Consider the following 26,982-nt stretch of genomic DNA (forward strand, 5'->3'; position numbering starts at 1 on the left):
ATGATGGGGCAATGGAGGACTTTGGAAGCAATTTTTCAAAGTGCTCAGCAGTGAAAAGGGATAATCAGCCATAGATATCTAAGGAAATGTAGGAGTGTATCAAATTGAAGGAAAATACATACAAAGTGGCAAAGATTAATGGGAAACTAGTGAATTGGGAAATCTTTAAAGGCTAGCAGAAAGCCGCGTAAGCTATACAGAAAAGTAAAATTATGAGAGTAAACTAGCTCAGAATATAAAAACAGATAGCAAATGTTTCTACAAATATATAAAATGAAAAAGAATGGCCAAGGTAAACATTGGTCCTTTAGAGGATGTGAAGGGGGATTTGATAATGGGAAATGAGGCATTAAACAGGTATTTTGTGTCATTCTTCACAGTGGAAGACACAAATAACATGCCAATAATTGATGGCAAGGAGGGTATGTCAGGTGAGGATCTTCAAACGATCATTATCACTAAGGAGGTAGTATTGGGAAGCTTTTTACAGTTTATTTTTTAAACATTTGCAATTCAGTTTTCATCAACGTTAAATGTCTGCAGACCTTTGTAGGATGTGACAGGAACATAAGTTACCAATGTGTAGAGTTTGTTAGGAAAGTCCACACCCTTGTTACGCTTCCTGGATAAACCCACACGAATGCAATATGGAACATTCTTTACACCTTTGGCCCAAACAGCCATGTTCAAACAAATGCCATTGCGGACGTCTGGAGTGCCTATCTTCTTCACTGCACATTTACGGATCTCCTTAATGGCACAGGGAGCACGTTCCTTAAAACCTATGCCATGGATGCGTTTGTGCACATTTATTGTATATTCCCTCGTAACCACCTTGTTGATGGAAGTACGGCCCTTTTGCTTCTCTCCACCTTTCCCAGCAGGAGCTATCTCGACAGGGAAATGTCGGAAAGGGAGTGTTGGGAAGCTAATGAGGCTAAAGGTAGACAAGCCTCCTGGCTCTGATGCAATGCATCCCAGGGTACTAAAAGAGACGGTGGGGGATATAGAAAATGCGCTTGTGGTAATTTACCAAAATTCGCTGGACTCTGGGGCGGATTGAGCAAATTGGAAAACAGCAAATGTGACACCACTGTGGGGAGGCAATGGCATAGTGGTATTGTCGCTGGGCTAGTTATCCAGAAACCTAAAGCCATGTTCTGGGGCCCTGGGTTCGAATCCTGCATGGCAGATGGTGACATTTGAATTCAATTTTTAAAAATCTTAAATTATTTGTCTAAAGATTTTTGTGGCGCATGGCTTGCACTGGGACTGCGTCACTGAGGACCCAGGTTCAAATCCCGGCCCTGGACCACTTGTGGAGTTTGCACATTCTCCCCGTGTCTGCGTGGTTTTCACCCCACAATCCAAAGATAATAATATGTACAGGTTAGGAGGATTGGCCACACTAAATTGCCCCTTAATTGGAAAAAAAATAATTGGGTACAAAAAAATTGTGACGCCACTATTTAAAAACAGAGGTAGACAAAAGGAGGGTAACTATAGGCTGACTACAAACACAAAACTCCAGTGAAGATTTATCACTGTGGAAACACTAAGAGCTCTTGTCTGTGTTAACTCCGCTTCAGTTTTCTTCGGGCAGACTTCTTAACGTTTACTCGATGCTTTCTTAGTTAGGATCTCTCCGTGAGACAAACACAACAGAAAATTACGCTCACTATTACTTTAACTTCAGAGCTGATATAAATTCCTTAAACTCAGTTCCTCATCAAGCTTTTTGCAAGATGTTTTACTGGAGAGATCAGATCTTCTGCCTCCACTATCTGGTCCGCACACACTTTAGGGTTAGTGGCGTCACTAACCGTAACTTTTTCCACAACGTGGAACCACCAAAGAACTCCTGGGACCGCTCCTATATCCCAGTTGCACAGTCAGCCCACAGCACACTTGCTGCTTAAAATCTCTTTACTGACTGACCTGTTTTTCTGCTCCTTTTTTTCTTTACTGGGACTTGTTTCTGTCCCCTGCTTTTGTGTTTGTGATATCCCCCTGTCTCCCTCACTTGTCCCCTACTTGGGACACTTCTCTCTGGATTAAAAACTGACTGACTAGAAAATGATGTGGTGATGCTGGCGTTGGACTGGGATGGGCACAGTAAGAAGTCTTACAACACCAGGTTAAAGTCCAACAAGTTTATAAACCTTAATAAACTAAATAAACCTGTTGGACTTTAACCTGGTGTTGTAAGACTTCTTACTGTGACTGAAAACGACTGACTCTTAAAACTGATCATTGGCCCTTAATCTGAGCTGGGGAACCTATTAACACACTCGCAGCAAGTCCCACCCTTGTCCATTCCACAGTAACTTCATTGGAAAATGCTGTACCTTAATGAATTGAATTCATAACATGCTTTTGTTTGATGTTTGCAATATCGTTATTACTGATGAAAGCAAATGAACAGTTGACGGTTTAATGTTCCAGCTATGGCGTAATAAAGTTGTGTTCCTGCATCAACAACAATCCCATCCCACCTTTTACATAATAAAACATCCCTAAACTCATCACAGTGACACGATGAAACAAAATATCACGGCTAACCATATAAGGAAATATCAGGACAGATGAGCAGATGTTTGGTCAAACAAGTTGGTAGTAAGGAACCTCTCCAAGGAGGAAAAAGATGTGGAAAAGTTAGAGCAGGAATTCCAGGGGATCGAGCCCAGGTAGCTGAAGACACAGGCATCAGTTAAAATCAGGGATGGCCAAGGGCATCATTCGAGGAGTGCAGATATCTTGGGTGGTTGTGGGGCTGGAGGAGATTACAGAGATGAGATGGGAGAAGTTTATGAAAATAAGGATAAGAATTTAAAAATTGAGGTGTTGCTTACCCGGGGGACAGTGTAGGTCAGTGAACACAGAGGTGATGGGTGAATGGGACTTGGTGTGAGTTAGAACATGGACAGCAGAGGTTTGGATGAGGGAGGGTAGAATATGGACGTCTGGCCAGGAGTGCATTAGAATAGTCAAAATTCTGAAACACGACACAGTTACATGCCTTGCACACAGCTTCACCTTCCCCATCTGGGAAGAGGAGTGCACTTCTTGGACAGATCATGATTACAGTCCAGAGGGGAGACAAATCCGATTGCAGTAACTACAGAGGCATCTCCCTGTCTACCACAGGGTAGATCATTGCAATTATCCTATTTAATTGCCTCCTCCCATGGCTGAAGAGCTCCTTGCAGAGTCATGGTGTGGTTTTCACCCATTGAGAGGCACCACAGACGTGATAATCTCTGCATAGCAAATTTGAGAAGTAACAGAATCCGCACTAACCACTCTACATGACCATTTCTTAATCTCACAGAAGTAACCATGAATTCTTATGGAGTCTCGACCTCAAATTTGGCTGCGCTCAAAGTTGTCACCATCCTCTGCCTCCTCTACTGTGACATATAAGCCATGATACTCACCATCAGAACCACCACTGAGGCTAACACAGTGAAGGATGGAATAAAACAAGGCTGTGTCATTGCACCAACCCTTTTCTCCATAACACTTGCTACAATACTGCACCTCACCTCTGGAAAATGACCCATAGGCATGGAGATAATTCATACAACAGATGGGAAACCGTTCAACCTATGTTATTTTCAATCCAAAACCAACATCACTCCAACCTCAGTGATAGAACTTCATTATGCAGATGACACTTGTGTGTGCGCTCACTCAGAAACTGAGCTCCAGGTCATTTCTGACTCCTCCAAAGTTTGTGAAAACTGGCCTTTCACAAAACATCTGGAAAATTAAGATCCTCTTCAAATCAGATCCAACAGCACAACACCTTCCCTGCCAATTAAGATCAACAGTGAGATCTTGGGAAATGTGGACTATATTCTGTACTTTGGTAGCCTCCATTTGAAGGCGGACGTGGATGACAAAATTCATCTTTACCTCCAATGTGCCAGTTCAGTCTTCGGCTAACTAAGAAAAAGATTTTGCAGGACTAGGATGTCAAACCTGAGACTAAAGTCTTGAATTATCGCACACTGATCCTTACGTTCCCATAATCTTCAGAGATTTGGACAATCTGCACAGGCATATCAAAGCGTTAGAGAAGTACCATCAGTAGTGCCTTCGGAAAATCCTCTGAATTAAATGGCAAGCAAGACAGCATCCTCTCTCTCAAGCCAACTTGCCTAGCATCAAGACACTAATCACTGAAAGCCAGTTTCCCTGGGTGGGACATGTCGTTCATAACCTGACACCAGACTCCTAAAACCATAGAATTCCTACAGTACAGAAGGAGGCCATTCGGTCCATTGAGTCTGCACCAACCCTCTGAAAGAGCACCCTACCTCGGCCTACTGCCCCTTTCGATCTCCCTAACTTCACCCAGCCAGCATATCTTTGGACACTAAGGGGCAATTTAGCCTGGCCAATCTACCTAAGCTGCACATCTTTAGACTGTGGGAGGAAACCGGATCACCTGGAGGAAACCCACGCAGATACGGGGAGAAAGTAACACCACACAGACAGTCACCCGAGGCCGGAATTGAACCCGGGTCCCTGGCACTGTGAGACAGCAGTGCTAACCATTATGCCACCGTGCCACCACAAAACATTTAGTTCTTCTGTGAACTTGATTATGTCAGGAGACTCTCACGAGGGGGCCAGCAGAAAAGCTTAGGGATGTTCTTAAAGCATCCATAGATTTCATATAATCCCAGCACTGTATAAGTAGATATTTGGCGCATCAAGTCTGCACTGACCCTCGAAAAGAGCACCCTACCTAGACCGACGCCCCCATGTTATCCCCGATTGGCAATGCCAAATTTCCCCTTAATGTTCAAAAAGATGTGTAGATTAGATTAAAGGGTTAATGGAAAAGGGTGGGGGAGTGAGCTTGGGTGAGGTACTCTTTCAGAGCTCCGGGACAGACGCAATGAGTTGCATGGCCTCCTTCTGCACTGTAAGGATTCTATGACAACCCCGTCACCCCACCTAACTTGCACATCATTGCACACTATGGGCCAATTTAGCATGGCCAATCCAAATGAGGCCACCGTGGCGATTCTCCGCCGGCAACTGGTCGAGTTCCCGCCAGCGTGGTTCACTCATGGCTCCACCTGGCGGGCACTCGGAGTGGCAGCTGCGGACACAGTCAGTGACCGCCCTGGTTGAGGTCGGGGGTTCCGTCACCAGGGGGGCCTCCAGGATGGCCAGGCTCACCATCGGCAGGCGCGCGCCATCTGGTGAGGGGGGAGCTATATTGTGGGGGCCGGCCCGTTGTGTGGGTCCGCCACTTTGCACAGCGAGGCCCCCGCGCGTATGCGCGGACCCATGGCCGGAAGTACAGGGCCCTGTATAGGCAGCCCGAGTAGCATGGACTACTCCGGGGCCCTGCAAGCCCCCTTTAAAATGGAGAATCACTCTGGACTTTCTAGAAAAAAGTCCAGAGTGATTCGCGCCTGTTTTCTCGCAGGCGTGGGGACATAGCCCCATTATCAGAGAATTCCGCCCAAGATTCAATTAGCATTATGCATTAAGCCGGCTCCCCCTCCCCACCAGGCCGCAAATGCCTGATCCCGCCAGCAAAGTCAACGCCACCTTGGATTTTATGGAGTCTTTGCCATAGCAGCATCTTGCATTCGGGTTTAGACCCAGGCGGACCCGTAGCTTTCTCGTATCATGCACATTATTTTGTGTGAGGTCCAACACCATGCTTTGCCAAATGACCTGAAGGCCCATACGACCAAAATCCCGGAGTTGAGCGTCAAGGTTGGTGCTACCCTGTGGAGAACACGAGTTGTGGTTCCGGAACATGAGGGCGGTCCGGTCTTACAGGACCCCCACAATGGGCACTCGGAAGTTCCCGAAATGAAGATATTGGCCCGCAGTTACATCTGGTGGCCTGGAATAGACATTAACATTGAGAATTGGCTCAGCATTGTGTGCCGTGCCAGGAACACCAGAAGTTGCCACTGACAGCGCCCCTCCACCAGTGCCAGATGTACCCTGGTCCCATCTCCACATTGAATTCGTGGGACGAACCAGGGATCCATGTTCCTTGTCATAGTTGACGCCCACTCAAGTGGATGGAGATACACCGGATGCAAGCACCTACTGCGAAAGCCCGGGTCGATTGGCTATGCCAGACATTTAGCACTCATGGCTTACCCGAGGTACTAGGTTCGGATAACGGGATGGTTTTCACCAGTGTTGCGTTCAGCTCATTTATGCATTCAAACGGGATTTGCCACGTACGCACCACTCCGTACCACCCAGCCTCGAATGTATTAGCCGAGCGGGCGGTCCAAACATTCAAACCAGGAATAAGGAACCAGACCTTGTGATCTTTGGAGCCATGGTTGACCCAGTTCCTTTTCTGCTTTCGGATCTCCGCAGCCTCCGCACTCGCTGAGCCTGGTACTTCCGGACGTTGGCAGGAAGTCCGCCGTATCCAGGACAGGTCTGAGGCGGACATGGGCCATGTAGACCCTGCCAAGTTATTCCAGGGGTGACTCAGTACATGGTATTACCACAGATCGGACTGGTCTCCAACAAGATGTTCCATCCTTTATGGGGGATTAGTGGCATAGTGGTATTGTCACTGGACCAGCAATCCAGAGTAATGCTCTGGGGACCTGGGTTCAAATACCGCCACTGCAGATGGTGAAACTTGAATTCAATAAAAATCTGGAATTAAAAGTCTAATGATAACCATGAACCACTGTTGCTTGTCGTAAAAACCCATCTGGTTTTTTACAGAAGGAAACCTGCCATCCTTACCTGGTCTGGCCTACATGTGACTCCAGACCCACAGCAATGTGGTTGACTCTTAACTGGCCCCTCAAGGGCAATTAGGGATGGGCAATAAATGCTGGCCCGGTCAGGGATGCCCACATCCCATGAACGAATTTTAAAAACCCACAGGCTCCACTCTGTAACATTAATCTCCTGTCTGGTACATGCCCGAGGGCCATCCCTGGGCAAAGAGGACGAGGGGCACTCACACCAGTTCATAGGCGTGGACGTCAATCAGGACCTGGGCGTGGGAGGAATGTTGCAATTCCCACGGAGGTCACGGGTTGTGGACCATAATGTCTATAGAATATGAATTTCCCGATAACGGGCCGGTACTTCCCCTTCAATGAGTGGAGCCCACAGAGTGAAGGTCGGGGCAAGAAACCTTTCGGAGAGTGGAGTAGTGAATGTATGTATCAATAAACCTTTATTTCTGCCTCTACCCTTTGTTCCATGTGATCACTCTGTGCGGATTCTACAGGAGTGGAGGCAAGTCATCCTTTATCCTGTGGGACTGCCTTAAAAGTAAAATGTGGCAAGTTTAAATTCAACAAAAGCAGCCCATCAAAAGTTGATGTAAAATCACAACAAAGAAGTAGGTAAAACCTATTGATGTGCAGATCCTTTGCAAATCTAGCCCATGGAGGCATAGCCATCTGTTCAAGGCATCAAAAAGGTTATTTATAAAAATGAAAGGTTATTTTTTAAAAAATACTAAATGGGCAACTTGGGTTTCAAAACCCTTCAGGAATATGTATTAACATATCAATGTGTGTATAAATTTTCAAGTGCTGAGACCTCTTCAAGCATTCTAATATCTTGCTACGTCATAGTTATTTTAAGTGACAGCTTTATCTAACCTAATGTGTCTTCAGTAATGTGTTAAGGGAACTGATGTGTTGTAAATTTAAGCATCAGTATCTCAAAAGTGTTCAAATTGAGTTAGATGAAAAATTTGGAATGATGCCAAGAAAATCTTCAACTGCTTTTTCATCTTTACAACACAAATATAAATATCAGATCACCTCATTTTGAAAGGTGCTCCTTTTACCCTGCACCTTTTAGTGGAGTGTGTACATTATTTGAAGAAAGGAAACCTTTGAATCTCCAGTTATGCGTTTTCTGCTTTGTTTCTGTCTCAAATTTCATAGCTTTAATGTGTAATATAACCTTTCAACTCATCAGGCATGTATAGTAAGAAGTCTTACAACAATAGGTTAAAGTCCAACAGGTTTGTTTCAAACACTAGCTTTCGGTGCTCCGAACACTAGTGCTCCGAAAACGAGTGTTTGAAACAAACCTGTTGGACTTTAACCTGGTTTTGTAAGACTTCTTACTGTGCTCACCCCAGTCCAACGCCGGCATCTCCACATCGTGTGTATGTATGATAATGAGTGGAGGATGGGTAGCTGTTGGCAAGAGAGCAGAAAATTTCCCTTCCCAATACCCACCTTCAATTATTACCAGATCCGAGAGAGAAAATGTGGGGTGTAATCTACTGCACCCAAAAAGCAACAACTTGGTCGTTAAATGGCAGGAGGCCATGCTGCTGGAGTCGACCCAGCTCGGCAGCACAGCACTTCCAAAGTGCCAAACTTGCATTTATTTGTGCAGTGGGGGGTGGGGGGGGGGGGGGGGGGGGGGGGGGGGGGGGGGGGGGGGGGGGGTGATGCCCTGCGCGGATGAGCTGGTGCAGGACCTGGGGACCCCCTTACAGTGAGGTGGGGCTGGGAGGTCGGTGGTTGGGGGGTCATGTAGGGGATGCATGAGATGGGGACGCCATTTAAAAATTATGTCCAAATCTCTCCCTGCACTGAGGAGTTTTGGCGAACGGGGCTCCTCAGTGAGGCCTTGGCTGCACGTTCCCAGCTGAGGTCACATATCTAACCGGAGTTGTGTTAGATAGAATTGTGTTTCTTGTCCCTGCGTGCTCTGGGAAACACGCAGCCAAATGTGCTCGCTGTAGGACATCGTTCCCATTTGGTTAAATCGCGCCTGTTGTGTGCTGTTTTGCGAGTAAATCTTCCTCTGCCCTGTGCCTTGCAGATCTACATTTCCTAAGTAAAGGGCAGAGGAAAAGAAACATACTCATGACACTAACTTTCATTCTCATTTCTCACTGGGCCGGTGTCTTTTTTGACAGACACAATCCCAGCAATTTCCTCCAATCAGTTATTATTGCCCTCTCAACCTCTCCAGCCAGAGCATCTACCAAGGCTGACTCCCCCACCCTATACCGGCAACCCAGTAACCTAACCTACAAATGTTTGGGCACTAAGGGGCAATTTAGCATGGCCAATCCACATTTTTGGATTGAATTGAAGGAAGTTTAAAATTTTTTTTTAGAGTACCCCAATTCTTTTTTTTTCCAATTAAGGGGCAATTTAGCGTGGCAAATTCACCTATGCTGCACATTTTCTTTTTGGATTGTGGGGCAGACACAGGGAGCATCTGCAAACTCCACACTGACAGTGACCCGGGCGAGGATCAAACCCGGGTACTCGGTGCTGTGAGGCATCAGTGCTAACCACTGCGCCACTGTGCTGCACCCTGAATTGAAGGAAGTTAAGTGCTGATCTGTACTTTTTGCTTTAACCCCCTTCCCCCTACAGCCTCCCAAGGAAATTGCAGCTTTAAGCTAATCAAAGGAATGGTGGGAGGATTCCGGAAAGGCTAACAGTTTAGTACCCACCTGCCTATCATCCACATGGCTCAATCAAAGATATTCTCAGTCCACACAAATCTCGCCCATACAAAGCCAGAGATCAACTTATTGACCCGTTTAAAGAAGGACCGTGGAATAAAGATGTTCCCCTGTTCAAGAAAGGGAAGAGGGAAATCCCTGGGAATTACAGACCAGTCAGTCTTAGTCTGTGGTGAGCAAAATATTGGAAAGGATTCTGAGAGATAGGATTTATGCTTATTTAGAAAAATATAGTTTGATTAAAGAGTCAGCATGACTTCGTGAGGAGCAGGCCGTGCCTCACAAGCCTCATTGAATTCTTTGAGGATGTGACAAAACACATTGATGAAGGTTGGGCACTGGATGTGGTGTACATAGATTTCAGTAAGGCATTTGATAAGATTCCCCATGGCAGGCTAATTCAGAAAGTTAGGGGGCATGAGATACAGTGAAATTTGGCTATCTGGATACAGAAGACAGCGAGTGGCAGTGGATGGAAAGTACTCTGCCTGGAGGTCGGTGACCAGTGGTCTCCAGCAGGGATCTGTCTGGGACTTCTGCTCTGTGATTTTTACAAATGACTTGGATGAGGAAGTGGATGGGTGGGTTGCTACGTTTGCTGATGACACAATGGTTGGTGGAGTTGTAGATAGTGTCAAGGGCTGTTGCAGGTAACAACAGGACATTGACATGATGCAGTGCTGTGCTTAGAAGCGGCAGATGGAGTTCAACCTGGATAAATGTGAAGTGATTCAATTTGGAAGGTCGAATTTGAATGCTGTGTACAGGGTTGAAGGCAGGATTCTTGGAAGTGTGGAGGAACAGAGGGATCTTGGGGTCCACGTACATAGATCCCTCAAAGTTGCCACCCAGGTTGATAGGGTTGTTAAGAAGGCATATGGTGTTGTAGGCTTTCATGAACAGGGGGATTGAGTTCAAGAGCCACGAGGTTTTGCTGCAGCTTTATAAAACCCTGGTTCGATCACGCTTGGTATATTGTGTCCAGCTCTGGTTGCTTCATTATAGGAAGAATGTGTATGCTTTAGGAGGGTGCAGAGGAGATTTACCAGGATGCTGCCTGGACTGGAGGGCATGTCTTATGAAGAAAAGTTGAGGGAGCTAGGGCTTTTCTCACTGGAGTGAAGAAAGCAGAGAGGTGACTTGATAGAGGTGTACAAGGTGATGAGAGGCATGGATAGAGTGGACAGCCAGACCTTTTCCCCAGGGCGGAAATGGCTGTCAAGAGGAGACATAATTTTAAGATGATTGGAAGAAGGTATAGGGGAGATGTCAGATGTAGGTTCTTTAGGTTCTTTACACAGAGAGTCGTGGGGGCGTGGAATGCACTGCTAGCAGTGGTGGAGTCAGAGTCATTAGGGACATTTAAGCGACTCTTGGACAGGCACATGGACAGCAGTAAATTGAAAGGGTGTAGGTAAGTTTGATCTTAGATTAGGATAATTGGTCGACACAACATCGTGGGCCAAAGACCTGTACTATGCTGTCCTATGTTCTATGTACTAATGTTCTATTGAGTAGTAATAGGCCAAAAATGAAGAAAACTTTGTATTTATATAGCACCTTTCAGGAACTCAGGATTTCCAAATGTACTTTATAGCCAATAAAGGTGTAGTCATTATGATGATGCAAGAAACGGATAGCCAATGTGCACATTGAAAGCTCCTATGACTGGCAGTGTAATAATGGCCACCATTAAGTTTATTTTTTGTTTGTTCTTAGTATGTGGGTTTCACTGTCAAGGTCAGCATTTATTTCCCTTGCCACAGTTGGCATTTAAAGAATCAGTGCTGTGAGTTGAATAATGCCCCTCCGCATTTTAAATTTCTGGACTAGAAGACAGCGTTCAGTCTGCTGCAAGACAACTCTCTGAAATTTATTAAGCAATTGCTTTAGATAAACATAAATTAAAACTGAAGCCTCAAGCTTGCACAAATATCCCACATTTTGCACTAAAACAAATATGACTTAGGCTGTTATGAAATATCATGCACAGCATCCAAATGTACTCTTATTTTGCAAATTCAATGCATTATTTGGCTATCGGAAAGTTGCGTAGCACATTACAAAGAACAAAGAAAATTACAGCACAGGAACAGGCTCTTCAGCCCTCCCAGCCTGCGCCGATCCAGATCCTTTATCTAAACCTGTCTCCTATTTTCCAAGGTCTACTTCCCTCTGTTCCCACCCGTTCATATACCTGTCTAGATGCCTCTTAAATGATGCTATCGTGCCCGCCTCTACCACCTCCGCTGGTAAAGCGTTCCAGGCACCCACCACCCTCTGCGTAAAAACCTTTCCACACACATCTCCCTTAGACTTTCCCCCTCTCACCTTGAAATCGTGACCCCTTGTAATTGACACCCCCACTCTTGGGAAAAGCTTGTTGCTATCCACCCTGTCCATACCTCTCATAATTTTGTAGACCTCAATCAGGTCCCCCCTCAACCTCCGTCTTTCCAATGAAAACAATCCTAATCTGCTCAACCTTTCTTCATAGCTAACACCCTCCATACCAGGCAACATCCTGGTGAACCTCCTCTGCACCCTCTCCAAAGCATCCACATCCTTCTGGTAATGTGGCGACCAGAACTGCACGCAGTATTCCAAATGTGGCCGAACCAAAGTCCTATACAACTGTAACATGACCTGCCAACTCTTGTACTCAATACCCTGTCCGATGAAGGCAAGCATGCTGTATGCCTTCTTGACCACTCTATCAACCTGCGTTGCCACCTTCAGGGTACAATGGATCTGAACTCCCAGATCACTCTGTACATCAATTTTCCCCAACACCCTTCCATTGACCATATAGTCTGCTCTTGAATTTGATCTTCCAAAATGCGTCACCTCGCATTTGCCTGGATTGAACTCCATCTGCCGTTTCTCTGCCCAACTCTCCAATCTGTCTATATTTTGTTGTATTCTCTGACAGTCCTCCTCGCTATCTGCAACTCCACCAATCTTAGTATCATCTGCAAACTTGCTAATCAGACCACCTATACCTTCCTCCAGGTCATTTATGTAGATCACAAACAGCAGTGGTCCGAGCACGGATCCCTGTGCTGTGCTTGATTGCTTGGTTAAGGTGTCAGCCATGATTCAGTTGGTAGCACGCTCTCTTCTGAACAAGGAGGCTGCAGATTTAAATTCCACCCCAAAGACATGATCACAAAAATCTAAGCTGACACATCTGGTGCAGCATTGGCAGAGTTGCCATTTTTCAGATGAAAAGTTAAACCAAGGCTCTGTCTGCCCAGTCAGATTGGTATAATTAGTCCTCATGCCAGGTGTGTCGAAGAAGAATAAAAGAGTAATCCCCACTGTAATCTTGGAATCATAGAATCCCTACAGTGCAGAAGGAAGCCATTCGGCCCATTGAGTCTGCACCGATGCTCTGAAAGAGAACCCTAGCTAGGCCCAATCCCCCACTCAATCCCCGTAACCCCACCTAGGGGCAATTTAGCATAGCCACACCTAACCTGCACATCTTTGGACTGTGGGAGGAAACTGGAGCACCCGGAGGAAATCCACGTAAACACGGGAGAAAGTGTAAACTCCACACAGTCACCCGAGGCTGGAACTGAACCCAGGTCCCTGGTGCTGTGAGACAACAGTACTAACCACTGTGCCATCAATATAATTCAAATGAAAATCGGCTATCTGATCATTAGCACATTGCAGTGTGTGGGAGCTTGCTGTGTGGAAATTGGTTGCTTGTTTTAAACATTATAACAGTGATGAAAAGTACTGCAATCGCTTTAAAGCACTTTTGGATATCCTGAACTCATAAAAGGTGCTATCCGATCAGTCTTTTCGACTGTGACAAAGGTTTTTTCCCCCACTGAGCATAGGACATTGGCATGACATTTTACTCAACTGTTAATTTAAAGTAATCTGGTTAGTTTATCTGAGTGTAAAATTGATCTGAACTCTTGGCTTGAGCAAGTCTTTATTCCTCAGGAAATGAATGTACTGCAAAAGAAATTATTTAATTCTGCACTCCAGGGTCACAGCAAGGTGTGTGATCACAAGATGAGGCTTACTGCAGGCTCCAACTGTTTGTTAAAATAGGCTTTAAACTCACGTGGTGATAGACACTGCCTTTGGCACCACATGATTTCATGTGACTTAAGTTTGACTTTGTGAAGTTGTCTGTTTGTTCTAATGGACATACTTCACACTACACCACAATTTCTCTTTAACTTCAGAGTTTAGTGCAGATACACCAAAGCAATTGATTGAAGCATCCGTGTTTCCTTTTGCTTGTATGTAGAATTCTAAAACAATGATTTACATTAAGTTTTAATTATGCAGCTGCACTATTTCACTGCATCCAACCCCAACATCTTCAAAGAATGGAAGTAAAGCATACTGTTATATAATAACTTTAAACTTGGAAAAGGCTTTTGAGCCAGCGTGGATTTTTATTACTTGACCTTTCGAGTTCAAAAAGATATGTTAATATGTAAAGTGAATCAAACACTTGGGCAGATTTGAAATGCACCAGCACCTCTCACCACATTGACACTTGCCTTTAAAGGAAGTTCCCAAAACCTGCCCAGGATTTGTGAAAGCGTCTACCACCAAGTAAAGCAACTCCCACAGCGTTCAAATAAATCAGTGGGTGAAATTTGATCTCCACTAGTCTGTCACAGTGCGTTCAGGATTCACAATGGTAGAAGCTCATGGACAACACAATGTTTATAAATTGTAAATCATATGCCTGCAGATTTCTACAATTGTGGTGTAGTGTGAAGTTGTCTGTCTGTTCTAATGGACATACTTCACACTACACCACAATTGGTGCATTGGAGTGCCCATGCCTTTTGGATACCTTTCCTTGGTGCCTTTTCTTCTGTACTAATCAATCATGACATTCAGAGACTGATTAATGGTCCAGTTAAATAAATTTCCTCAACTGTTGATACCAATTTCAAAAATGTGATCACGTGAACAGTGACTTTCATCAAGTTCAACTGTTATTTAACATGTTTACAAGTTCTTGTGGTGAAATTGTTCAGGATGACTGAAGTAACTTCCAAAGTGAAAATGTAATTATCCCAAGCCCACAGATTTTCTATTTCATGTCATTATGTTGGATGAAATACTGATAATGAGCAGTTGTGGTTTACCTTTTATGCCAGTTGAAATTTTGGTATTTAATATTTTAATATTAAAGAAATTACAGTGGCCAGCTAAAACCTAAGTGCTGTGATGTTACAAGATTTGTTATTGGCATCTCACTGGCAATCGGCTTGAGAAGGGACACTAGTTTTCAAATCTGCCCAAGTGTTTGATTCACTTTACATATTAACATATCTTTTTGAACTCGAAAGGTCAAGTAATAAAAATCCACGCTGGCTCAAAAGCCTTTTCCAAGTTTAAAGTTATTATATAACAGTATGCTTTTCTTCCATTCTTTGAAGATGTTGGGGTTGGATGCAGTGAAATAGTGCAGCTGCATAATTAAAACTTAATGTAAATCATTGTTTTAGAATTCTACATACAAGCAAAAGGAAACACGGATGCTTCAATCAATTGCTTTGGTGTATCTGCACTAAACTTTGAAGTTAAAGAGAAATTGGGAGTCGCTTTGATATGAAAAGGTTTAATATGTTGCGTGTTTCGATATGTTTGAAAACAATTTGTTAAACACGAAGCAAATGTGAAAGCTTCAAAGCAGGCACAATTCAACATCTGAACTAGGAAAAGTAGGCTTAATTATTTACAATTTGAATGAATAAACATAAAAAGTCTGTTTGGTGTAATCGCCTCCCCTACCCGGAATTCTCTGTTTAACATATTTGTGGGAGCAGTGGTTCATAACAAAGGTCTATCCTACCACCATAGGGCATCTAGGGATTGGCAATAACTGCCTTGCATTTAGACACACCTGTCTTGAAAATGAGTACATTTTCAAACTGGATAATTCTTAAAAATTGCAAGAAAAGTTGTTGGAAATGCTACAACACTCGCACCTCCAATTAGTAAAAGAATTAGAGTGAAGGTATTTGGATGCTAATGACGAGTATATAATTTTAATTTTGTCACTTTGAAATTTTTAAGTTTTAATATTTTGTTGAATGTCATTTGTGATTGTATTTGGGGCAAAACCGGGCAAAGAAACTTTGAAAAGGTCTATTTGATCTAATTGGTCCATTTTATTGGTTCACCTTGCTTTTGCCAAGACATTTGTATGTGAATAAATCATTAAATATACCTGCTGACTAATTTAAGTGGCATCAATGTTAATGAGCGAATAGCTTCAATTGCTGTGATACCAGAATGCGCAGTGTACCTTCAGAATATATTATTGCTGAATTTCCTGTGGCATTACTTAGTGAAACAGGATAGGCTAGTTTATAGCATGGAGCTACTATTGTCACGGACTACATCATGAGGGTCACTGATTTACTCTTACAAATGGGTTAGCACAGTAAGAAGTCTTGCAACACCAGGTTAAAGTCCAACAGGTTTGTTTCAAACACTTAGCTTTGGGAGCACTGCTCCTTCCTTCACCTATAACTTCCTTGTAACTTGCTTCAGAGATTGTCCTGATATTGTGCTCTGGTTTAATAGTCTCACCTAGTTACTACTGTCTATCACAGTGTGAAATGTTGCATCCTTCTTACGGCAGCTCAGATTGGAATATGAACAGGATTGTACTCTGTATCCATTTATAGTGAATGGCACAAGAATAGCCATGTGCCATGCACCCATCAACACCTCTTTGATTAGAATACAAGTCCTTACTCATGCCACAGAAAAAGTCTTGCTACTTTAAGCTTAACTATGTTTTTATTTTTTTTTAGATGCAGAGGGAAATGGTTCACACAAAAGAAACCCCTCCATCCTTTCGTCATCATGGTCCTCTTCCTCATGGACCACCAGTTTCACCATCATTAACTCAATCAATGCCACCTTCTCCATCCAGAATTCCCTATAATGGAGGGCGAACCATACCTATGCCAGGCAGTGCCACTGTTCCCAGGGACAGATTATCCAGTATGCCACCATCAAGGTCCATATCCCCCAGCCCGAGTGCCATCTTGGAAAGAAGAGATGTAAAACCAGATGAGGACTTGAGTGGCAAAAATATTGCCCTTTTCCGAAATGAAGGTCTGTACGCTGATCCTTACATGTATCATGATGGACGAATGAGTATTGCTTCATCTAACACTGGAATTCCTGGGGACATGTCAGACCATGGCCTATACCACCGCTCTTCATTGAGGTCTAACAATGCATATCCAAACACCAATGTGCAGGCTGATATGATGGAGCAGTCGCTATATAGAATAAAGCCTAGAAAATATTCTGACGGTTATCTACCATCAGTTGGCTCCAAAACGCCACCACCTTCTCCTCAGAAGATAAGTGACATGCGTATAATGGATATTCATGGTCAGAGTACACACATGGGTCATCCTGTTCAACTAGACAGGTCCTCTTCTGTACGTAGTGCCCACAGGAAGGATTCTGGGGCATCTATTGGTATGGAAACCGCAACAATCAAATCGCGCAGTACAGCTTCCTCGCCTTCTATTTCGGATGTTGTCCCTTTTTCAGCTGATAAGCAAATGTCGGGATACAGCAGTACATCTGGAAAACCCAATGACCCAGAAACCAGGTAAGGGAGACTGAAAAGCAATTGGAGATGCATGATGAACAGTTCAAGATAATGACTGCTTTCCATAAGTAAATTTGATAGATTTCAGCTAAACTGTCAAATAGTGAATTAACAAAACCAGTTAAGTTCATTAAGCATTAGTGTGACTAAATCCTGGCAAATTTGTTAATATTTTTCGGAAATATTTGTACTGGATTTGAATTTTGCACTCAAAATAACCATCTTGGCCACATTCATGGGAGTAAAGATAGGATCTTCATAATATTTTCAGTCTCTGAATATTTGTCTGTTATATCCTTGACTAGAGTAGTCAGTATGGATTTCAAACGGAAGAGCCATGTTTAGCTAACCTTATTGAATTCAGAACTAATAGAAGAACTGGTGATGATAACATAATAATTGTCATATAGTTAGCAACGAGTGAACTATGTATTATTACGGCCAGATCTTGTGGCGCCAGAGGACAAGTAGCAGAATGGATAGCAAATTGACTACAAAATAGAGAACCAAATTGAAGAGGGTATTTATTCAGACTAACAAATGGTGTGAATTAGCGTCTCATAGGGCTGCACGGTAGCATTGTGGATAGCGCAATTGCTTCACAGCTCCAGGGTCCCAGGTTCGATTCCGGCTTGGGTCACTGTCTGTGCGGAGTCTGCACATCCTCCCCGTGTGTGCGTGGGTTTCTTCCGGGTGCTCCGGTTTCCTCCCACAGTCCAAAGATGTGCAGGTTACGTGGATTGGCCGTGATAACTTGCCCTGAGTGTCCAAAATTGCCCTTAGTGTTGGGTGGGGTTACTGGGTTATGGGGATAGGGTGGAGGTGTTGACCTTGGGTAGGGTGCTCTTTCCAAGAGCCGGTGCAGACTCGATGGGCCGAATGGCCTCCTTCTGCACTGTAAATTCTATGTCTATAAGGATTGAAGCTATGGCCAGAGTTGTTCACCTTTACATAAACGATTTTGACTTGGGAATCAGGTATGGTTTAAAAATTAGCAAATGGCACAAAATGGGGGCTGGCATAGTCAATATTGAGGAAGACTGCAACAAAATATAAGGTCACGTCAATCAATTTTCAGAATGCAAACATGAAAATTAATTTCAACATAAACAAGTATGGGGTATTGCCTTTTAGTAAAAAGAATAGAAGGTCACAAATATGAGTTTCTAAGTGGAGTAGATGGACAATGGGACCTAGGGTTACAGATCCACAAATCATTTTTTAAAAATCACAGGTTAACTATAAAATGCAAACAAAGCAGTTGGATTTATTTGTAAAGGGATATGTGCATAACTCATAGAAGGTAGTAGGAATGGTTGAAATAGTGGTTAATAAACCATTCAATATCCTATGCTTTATTTACAGGGATATATGAGTTTTTATGTGAGCTTGTAGAAGATAGCAATTCAACCACAGCTGGAGTGTTGCATCCAGTTCTGGGCGCTATACTTTTAGGAAGGTGTGAAGTCATTGGAGAAGGTACAGAAAAGATTCATTAGAATGGCTCCAGGGATGAGGAACTTAAATTATTAACACAGATTGGAAAAGTTAGAAATGTTTTCCTTGGAGAAGAGAAGGCTGAATTGCTCTGATTGAGATATTCAAAACTGTGAGGGGTCTGGGCAGAGTAGATAGGGAAAAACTGTTCATTTGTGAAAGAATGGAAAATGAAACAACACAGATTGAAAGACTAGTTGCTTAGTATACAGGGCAGGCATATCCCCATAAAAATGACGGACAGAAATAGTAGGGTTAGGGAACCATTGTCAGACTAGTCAAAAAGAAAAAAGGAAGCATACATAAGGTCTAGGCAACTAAAAACAGACAAAGCAATTGAAGAATATTGGGAAAGTAGGAACAAACTCAAAGAGGGAGTTAAGAGGGCTAAAAGAAGCTATAAATGTCATTGGCAAGCAGGGTCACGGAAAATCCCAAGGCCTTTTATACATATATAAGGAGCATGACGGTAGCTTGGGAAAGAGTACACCCACTCAAGAACAAAGGAGGGAAGTTATACGTGGAGTCAGAGGAAGTGGGTGAGACCCTTAATGAGTATTTTGCATCGGTATTCACCAAGGAGAGAGACATGAAAGATGTTGATGTTAGGGATGGGCGTGAGAATACTCAAGGATATGTCAGCATAATGAAGGGGGAAGTGTTGGATGTCTTAAAATGCATCAACATAGAGATGTCCCCTGGGCTGGATGGGTTATATCCCAGGTTACTGTAGGAGGCAAGAGAGGAAATTCCTGGGGCCTTAACAGATATCTTCGCATCATCTCATTGAACTGGAGAATAGCCAATGTTGTCCCTTTGTTTAAGAAGGGAAGTAGGGATAATCCAGGTAATTAGAGGCCAGTGAGCCTTACAGCAGTAGTGGGGAAGCTCTTGGAGCAGATACTGAGCGACAGGATTTATTCACACTTGGAAGCGAAAGGACTTGTTAGTGATAGGCAACAGGGTTTTGTGAGGAGGTGACAAAATTAATTGATGATGGAAAGGCTGTGAATGTCGTCTACATGGACTTTAGTAAGGCAGTTGACAAGGTCCCTTCTGGCAGACTGGTACAAAAAGTAAAATCGCATGGGATTCGGGGTGTGCTAGCTAGATGGATCCAGAACTGGCTTGGCAACAGGAGACAGGGAGTAACAGTGGAAGGGAGATTTTCAGAATGGAGATCTGTAACTGCTGGTGTTCCACAGTGATCACTGCTGGGAGCACTGTTGTTTGTAATATATTTAATGATTTGGAGGAAAATGTAGATGGTCTGATTAGCAAGTTTGCAGATAACACTAAGATAGGTGGAGTTCCAGATAGTGAGAGGAACTGTCAGAGAATACTGCAGAATATAGATGGTTGGAGAGTTGAGCAGAGAAATGGCTGATAGAGCTCAATCTGGACAAATGCGAGGTGATGCATTTTGGAAGATCAAATTCAGGTGTGAATTATACAGCAAATGGCAGAACCCTTAGGGGCATTGACATACAGAGGGATCTGGGCATTCAGGTCCATAGTTCCATGAAAATGGGAATGCAGGTGGATAAGGTGGTCAAGAAAGCATTTGGATGCTCTTGGAATGCCTTATCAGCCGGGGCATTGAGTACAAAACTTGGCAGGTCATGTTGCAGTTGTATAAACCTTTAATTAGGCCACATTTGGAATATTGTGAACAGGTAAGGTTGCTACACGACCAGAAGGACGTGGATGCTTTAGCGAAAGTGCAACGGAGGTTTACCAGCATGTTGCCTGGTCTGAGGGTGTTAGCTATGAGGAGAGGTTGAATAAACTTGGATTGTTTTTGTTGGATAGACGGAGGCTGAAAGGAGACCTGATTGGGGTTTATAAATTTACGAGAGGTAAGACAGAGTGAATAGTCAGAAGCTTTTTCCAAGGGTGGAAGGGGCCGCAGGTTCAAGGTGAGAGGGGGAAAGTTTAGGGGAGATGTGCAGGGAAAGGTTTTCACACAGAGGGTGGTGGGTGCCTGGAACACGTTGCCAGTGGAGGTGGTGGAGGCAGGCATGATAGCAAGTTTAAGATGTATCTTTTAAAAAAAAAAATTTAGAGTGCCCAATTCTTTTTTATCTAGTTAAGGGGCAATATAGTGTGGCCAATTCACCTATCCTACACATCTTTTTGGGTTGTGGGGGTGAGACCCACGCAGACACGGGGAGAATGTGGTTTAGGACGTGTCTTAATAGACACTTGAAAGGGTGGGAATGGCGGGACACAGATTATTTGGGTAATAAGTAGTAGTTCTAAATAAGGAATCTGGATCGGCACAGGCTTGGTGTGCCGAGGGACCTGTTCCTGTGCTGTAATGTTCCTTGTACTTTGTTCTAAAGTAATTAACAAAAGAAGCAAAAGCGATATGAAAGAATCTTTTTCACAAAGCGAATGGTTAAGGTTTGTAAAGCACTGCCTGAATGTGTGGTGAGGCAGGTTGATTAAAAGGGAGGTAGACCTTTATCTGAAAAGGAAGAATGTGCAGGGCTAAGGGGAGGAGACTGGGGAATTGTACTAGATGAATTGTTCATTTGGAGAGCTGGTGTAGACACGATGGACCAGATGGCTACTTCCTACCCTGTGACGATTCTGTGACTTGTACATAACCTTGGTTAGACCACACTTGAAGTCCTTTATTGTGAATTATACAGCTAATGTTGTTCTCTATTGAGTGCCATCTCTTTGATCACCAAAGGATTATTTAGCAGCAGCATTACACCCTTTATCTTCCAGATCAGAAGAAGTAAATAAATACCAAGAACCTTTCCCAAATCACAGTGTGTAGTAATGCTCTTTCAGGTGTGTAATTACTTTGAAAGTGAAAACTCTAGATCCTTCCCACATTGATGTGGACAGGCTGGCTGCTTTGCACATTTACTTTAAACACTTCAAATAGACAAAAATGTCAAGCAAACAGCTTTATTTAAACGTTTTCTCATGAAATGTTATTTACTTTATCTTGTCTGCTAGCGTCATGGTGTCATGGTTTGGCGAGGGAACAACCAGCCCACAGGCCTCTTATCAGTGGTGAACCTGTCAGCCATTGAACCATGTGAACAAACAGACATTGGTAACTCTTTAGTAATTTCTCTTCCTGAAGAGTCAACAGTACCATCAACATGTAGACAACTGCAAATCTGCACCTTTTTGCTCCGATGCGATATGCCATCAAAGTGCTATTTATACCTCATCATTTGATCAAGTTAACTGGCGAGGTCGTCCTTGGCCAACTTGTGTCTTCTGGATCAGTTAGAAACGCTGGAGAGTGGTCGTACAAATTTGTGTTTAACTGAGTGTCCTGCCCTTTGCTAATGGAGGAAGAGCGCTTATTGGTGGATTTTTGTTTTTTAATTTCCTCGAATGTTCAGTCCAGCAGAATAGATTAGCATCTGCTTACAATACTGGTGTGATTTGCTGTAATATAGGAAGGTGCACGTTCTGTTTCTATTTATTTTCCTCTCTCTTGCCACGGGATGCTGTTCATGCAAGTCACAAATGAAAGTGAGGAGGCTATATTAATGCTGTATGAACCAATTTTATTTAGTTAATGGTGGTACATCTGATGAACAAGATACCCAAAATAACAACCATGAGGTATAGTGCACTGGTGTCATAACAATACCCCAGGATTCAGTACATTGTTGGTTTTCTACTATCTGATTTAAATTTATGTTTGTCCTTGCTAATTTTGGTCAGTAAAGCATTATTGTTTCAATTTATGGAAGTAACCCTGCGCAAATAGAGAGCGGGGCTGACCATCAATGGAATAAACTGTTAGATTATTTTCTGTCATTGTTTCCTGCATCTCTGTATTGTTTCAAATGGCCCCAGGAACAAAATACTCAGGCCAAAAACAAGTCACAGCCAGCTGAGATTTAAAATACTTAAGCTACAAATGTACAGGTCCATAAAAACCTCAATTTCTACTTCTCTTCTCCATTATTGTGGGAGTCTGTTGAAAGAAATAATAATAATGGCAAGCTTCAAGTGTGCACAAAAATAACTCGGGAGATTAATAACCATTCTCATAAATGTTCACCCAAAGAAGCCCATTTAACAGCCCGTTAATCATAATGTAAAGTATTATACTGTACTAGCCAGTATAAATGTTATATCAAAGTTATTTCAGATACTTACTGTGATTTTGAGCTGTAACCTTTTCCTATCCAAAATTCCATAACTGCACCAATAACATAAAATTGGGAATCTGTTACATTCTCCAGGAGGGGTTGAGGTGTAAAATATACAGCAATATAAGTGATGAACATGTGTCTTAATAGGATTGTATTGTGGCAATGCTTGAAGTTTTCTCAGTTAAATTGGAAATATTTGTCTGATGGTATAGTCCAGCAAAAACTGGTGCTTATATTTAACTTGGATGGTCACAAGTGTTAAATTGTTTAAACAAAATAATAACTGGATTTGATGAACTGCCAGCTTTACTGGACCAGATCTAAATGGGTTTTCCCAATGGTTCCTTCAGTGAATTTATCCTGTGGATAGCTTAGTCACAGTTTGATGCATGCCAGCAGGAGTCATTGACTAGCAAGCAAATGGAAACACAATTCCATTTGTCCTCCACCTCACCTCCCTTTGTTCCTTCAACAGTTCTGGAATACTGAGTCCAATGGCAGTGAGCTTATCATTACTATATCCCAGGTATGGTAACTTAGCACAGATCAGGATACAAATGTGGGAATCCCTTTTGTCTGCACACTACATGGTGGCTGAGATTCTCATGAGAGTTAAGTGGTGAATGCAGTATTACATTTTGTAAATATTTGGCTGATGGTATAGTCCAGCAAAATTGGTGGTGGAAGAAGGAAATGGCACTCCAAGATCCTGCTGCCCCAATTCAAATCAATATTCTAGTTAAAGGACCTGTGGCAAAGCTTTCAGCAGTGTAATGGCAATTAGTTTTAACCATTAGTGTGATCAACAGGCTGTGCTACATTATTTCAATTTGTTTACTACATCCGTGCAATTTGAGGGAAAACGTCAATGTGGGGTTCTCCTACCAATCTGCCGTAATTTCAGAAGTACCACAGAATCTCTGGAGTATTGTGTAAACACCATGGGTGGGATTCTCCAATAATGGGGCTACGTCCCCATGCCTGCGAAAAAAACGTGCGCGAATCACTCTGGACTTCCTGGAGTAAGTCTAGTGTGATTCTCCGGCCTGAAGGGGGCCAGCAGGGCCCTGGAGTACTCCTAACATCTCCGGCTGTAAATACGGGGCCCTGCACTTCAGGTCGGGGGTCCGCGCATGCACAAGGCGGCAGCATGTGTCGGCCGGCCTGCACGACACGGCTGACCCACCCCGTGCGACGCGGCTGACCCACCCCACGCGGCGCGGCTGACCCACCCCGCGCACCGGCATCAAGAAGATAGGCCACCCCCAGATCGCGCGCACCCGCGGATCGGTGACCCCCAACCTGGCAGTCCTGGAGGCACCCCCTTCTCACTCCGGTGTATGAGCCTCCACCAGGATGACCACGGACTGAGTCCGCAGCCGCCACGTCAAGTGCCCGGTGGGAGGAGCCATGAGTGCACCAGGCCGACGGAAGTCAGCCAGCTGCAATTGGTGAATCGCCGTGGGGCCCTCTTTCAATGGTCCCCGACCGGCACCATGTCAACTGCGCGCGCCCGAATGTGGGCGATTCTCCAGGGACCGGAGAATCGCGGGAGCGGCGTCAGACCCGATCTCGGGTCTGTTGCACGTTCTCCGCCCCCGCGCTGAGCACGATTCTGGTGCAGTGGGACGGAGAATCCCGCCCCATTTGTTTGTCTAGGGTTTCTGTGATTCTTCTATCAACCGTCGGGCAGCACGGTAGCATGGTGGTTAGCATAAATGCTTCACAGCTCCAGGGTCCCAGGTTCGATTCCCGGCTGGGTCACTGTGTGTGGAGTCTGCACGTCCTCCCCCTGTGTGCGTGGGTTTCCTCCGGGTGCTCCGGTTTCCTCCCACAGTCCAAAGATGTGCGGGTTAGGTGGATTGGCCATGCTAAATTGCCCGTAGTGTCCTAAAGTAAGGTTAATGGGGGGGGGGGTTGTTGGGTTGCGGGTATAGGGTGGGTACGTGGGTTTGAGTAGGGTGATCATGGCTCGGCGCAACATTGAGGGCCGAAGGGCCTGTTCTGTGCTGTACTACTATGTTCTATGTAACGCTACAGTGGACAAATAGATGTACATTTCCCCCTGTCCTGCCATCCCAAGAATCTAAACTAAGCATATTACATTAGAACATAAGAACTAGGAGCAGGAGTAGACAATTCAGTCCCTTGAGCCTGCCCTGCCATTCATTACGGTCATGACTGATCTCAGCTCCACTTTCCTGCCCGTTCTCCACCCTTCAACACGTTACTAATTAAAAGTCCGTCTATCTGCTCAAATATACTCATGTTCCGTTATCCACCACACTCTGGGGTAGTGAATTCCAGATTCCAGATGGAGCTTTGGTAAGGGCTGGGTGACTGCTGGGGGGGTGGCGAGGGGGTGCCCGGGGGCACTATCTGGCAGATCTGGTGCATGCATGGCTGGCACCATGTTCTACGTGCGACCACTGCAGGTCATCACCGAGCACATGCGCGACCATGGACCCTGCAATTCTCCAGCCATTTAAATCGGAAGGGCCATGCGTTTTACGTGGCTTGGCTGCTAGCCCCTCACTGGTCGGAGGATTAGTGCTGTTGCCTTGCCGATTTTTCCCATGTAAAACTCCACGGATCCTCCGGACATAGTCTGAAAACTGGAGAATCCAGCCCCTCATCTCTGGAATCAATCTATTCTGTATTCTTAGATCAGGTACTTGTGGAGCAGGACTGATGATCATAGTTTTTCCTTCTCGCCAGCCCAAACTTCTCCTCCAACGCCCTCATGCTCGGAAAGCTCCCTTCCAGGAACAGATCCCCCATCCTCACAATCTCCGCCCTCCTCCACAGTCGATACCCCCCCCCGTCCATGTTCCCCGGGGCAAATCGGTGGTTGCCGCAGATTGGGGTCCACAACGATGCTCTTACCTCCCCTACATGCCTCCTCCACTGGCCCCAGAGCCGAAGAACCACCACCACTATCGGGTTGGTGGAGTACCGTGCCGGCGGAAGCGGCAGAGGCGCCGTGACCAGGGCTGCCAAGCTAGTGCCCCTGCACGAAGCAGCCTCCATCCGCTTCCAAACCGACCCCGCACCCACCATCCATTTCCTCATCATCGCTATGTTGGCTGCACAGTAATAGTTGCTGAAATTCGGCAACACCAGCCCCCCTTCTCCTCTGCTCCTTTCAAGCATCACCCTCTTCACCTGCAGGGACTTCCCTGCCCATACAAATCCCAGAATAATTTTATTCAGCCTCTTAAAGAAGGACCGTGGGATAAAGATGGGGAGACACTGAAAAACAAACAAGAACCGCGGGAGAATCGTCATCTTTTTTTTAAATTTAGATTACCCAATTATTTTTTCCAATTAAGGGGCAATTTTAGCGTGTCCAATCCACCTACTCTGCACATTTTTGGGTTGTGGGGGCGAAACCCACGCAGACACGGGGAGAATGTTCAAACTCCACACGGACAGTGACCCAGAGCCGGGATCGAACCTGGGACCTCGGCGCCGTGAGGCGGTTGTGCTAACCACTAGGCCACCGTGCTGCCCTGAGAATCATCATTTTAATAGTCTGCACACTCCCCGCCAATGACAGCAGGTGCGCATCCCACCCCCGGACCTCCTCCCTCACTCGTTCCACCAGTCGGGATAGGTTGAGCTTATGCCACCTGCCCCAGTCCTGTGCCACCTGAATCCCCAAATATCGGAAACTCTCCCCCACTAGCCGGAACGGAAACCCCTTCAGCCTACTCTCCTGCCCCCTCGCCTGAATTACAAATAACTCGCTCTTAGCCACGTTCAGTTTGTATCCGGTTAACCGGCCAAATTCCCTCAGGTTTGCCATAATACCGTCCACCCCGACCATTGGGACCGATACATATAACAGCAGATCATCCGCGTATAACGAGACTCTATGTTCCTCCTCCCCCCCCCCCCCCCCCCCCCGGACCAGCCCTTTCTAGCCCCTAGAAGCTCTCAGTGCAATTGCCAGTGGCTCTATGGCCAGCGCAAACAGCGTGGGGAGAGAGTGCAGCCCTGTCTTGGCCCACGGTGCAGTCTAAAGTAGTCCGATGTCGTCCTGTTCATCCCTACACTCGCCTCCGGGGCCTGATACAATAGCCTAACCCAGTCGATGAACCCTAACCCGAACCGTCCTAGTACCTCCCACAAATAATCCCACTCGTCCGGGTCAAAAGCCTTTTCAGCATCCATGGCTACCGCTATCTCCACCTCCCTACTCTCCGGGGGCATCATAACCACGTTGAGCAGCCTTCTTA

The 26,982-nt window shown here is 44.8% G+C and overlaps 2 protein-coding genes across 16 annotated transcripts in view; one reads left to right on the plus strand and one right to left on the minus strand.

Moving 5' to 3' along the window:
* LOC119966444 (sickle tail protein homolog) overlaps positions 1–26,982 on the plus strand; it is a 764,531-nt gene that overhangs the window by 609,552 nt on the left and 127,997 nt on the right. For all 15 annotated transcript variants that reach the window (XM_038798122.1, XM_038798124.1, XM_038798119.1 and 12 more), the window contains one exon: positions 16,288–17,105. In XM_038798122.1, the coding sequence (XP_038654050.1) occupies positions 16,288–17,105 (818 nt within the window). The remainder of the gene's footprint in view (positions 1–16,287; positions 17,106–26,982) is intronic.
* LOC119965577 (60S ribosomal protein L31-like) lies at positions 514–6,451 on the minus strand. The gene is made up of 2 exons (XM_038796369.1): positions 6,145–6,451; positions 514–887 (listed from the first exon to the last, which is right to left on the minus strand). Exons 1-2 carry the CDS (start codon positions 6,449–6,451, stop codon positions 514–516), a joined length of 681 nt encoding a protein of 226 aa, XP_038652297.1.

The sequence above is a fragment of the Scyliorhinus canicula genome, chromosome 5 (assembly GCF_902713615.1).
Source record: "Scyliorhinus canicula chromosome 5, sScyCan1.1, whole genome shotgun sequence".
NCBI classification, from domain to species: Eukaryota; Metazoa; Chordata; class Chondrichthyes; order Carcharhiniformes; family Scyliorhinidae; genus Scyliorhinus; species Scyliorhinus canicula.

Coding starts and splice junctions, on each gene's coding strand:
- LOC119965577 (XM_038796369.1), bottom strand. CDS start 6,451: ATGTCCGCCTCAGACCTGTCCTGGATACGGCGGACTTCCTGCCAACGT. Junction 888..6,144: donor ATCCGAACCTAGTACCTCGG/GTAAGCCATGAG, acceptor CTGTCGAGATAG/CTCCTGCTGGGAAAGGTGGA.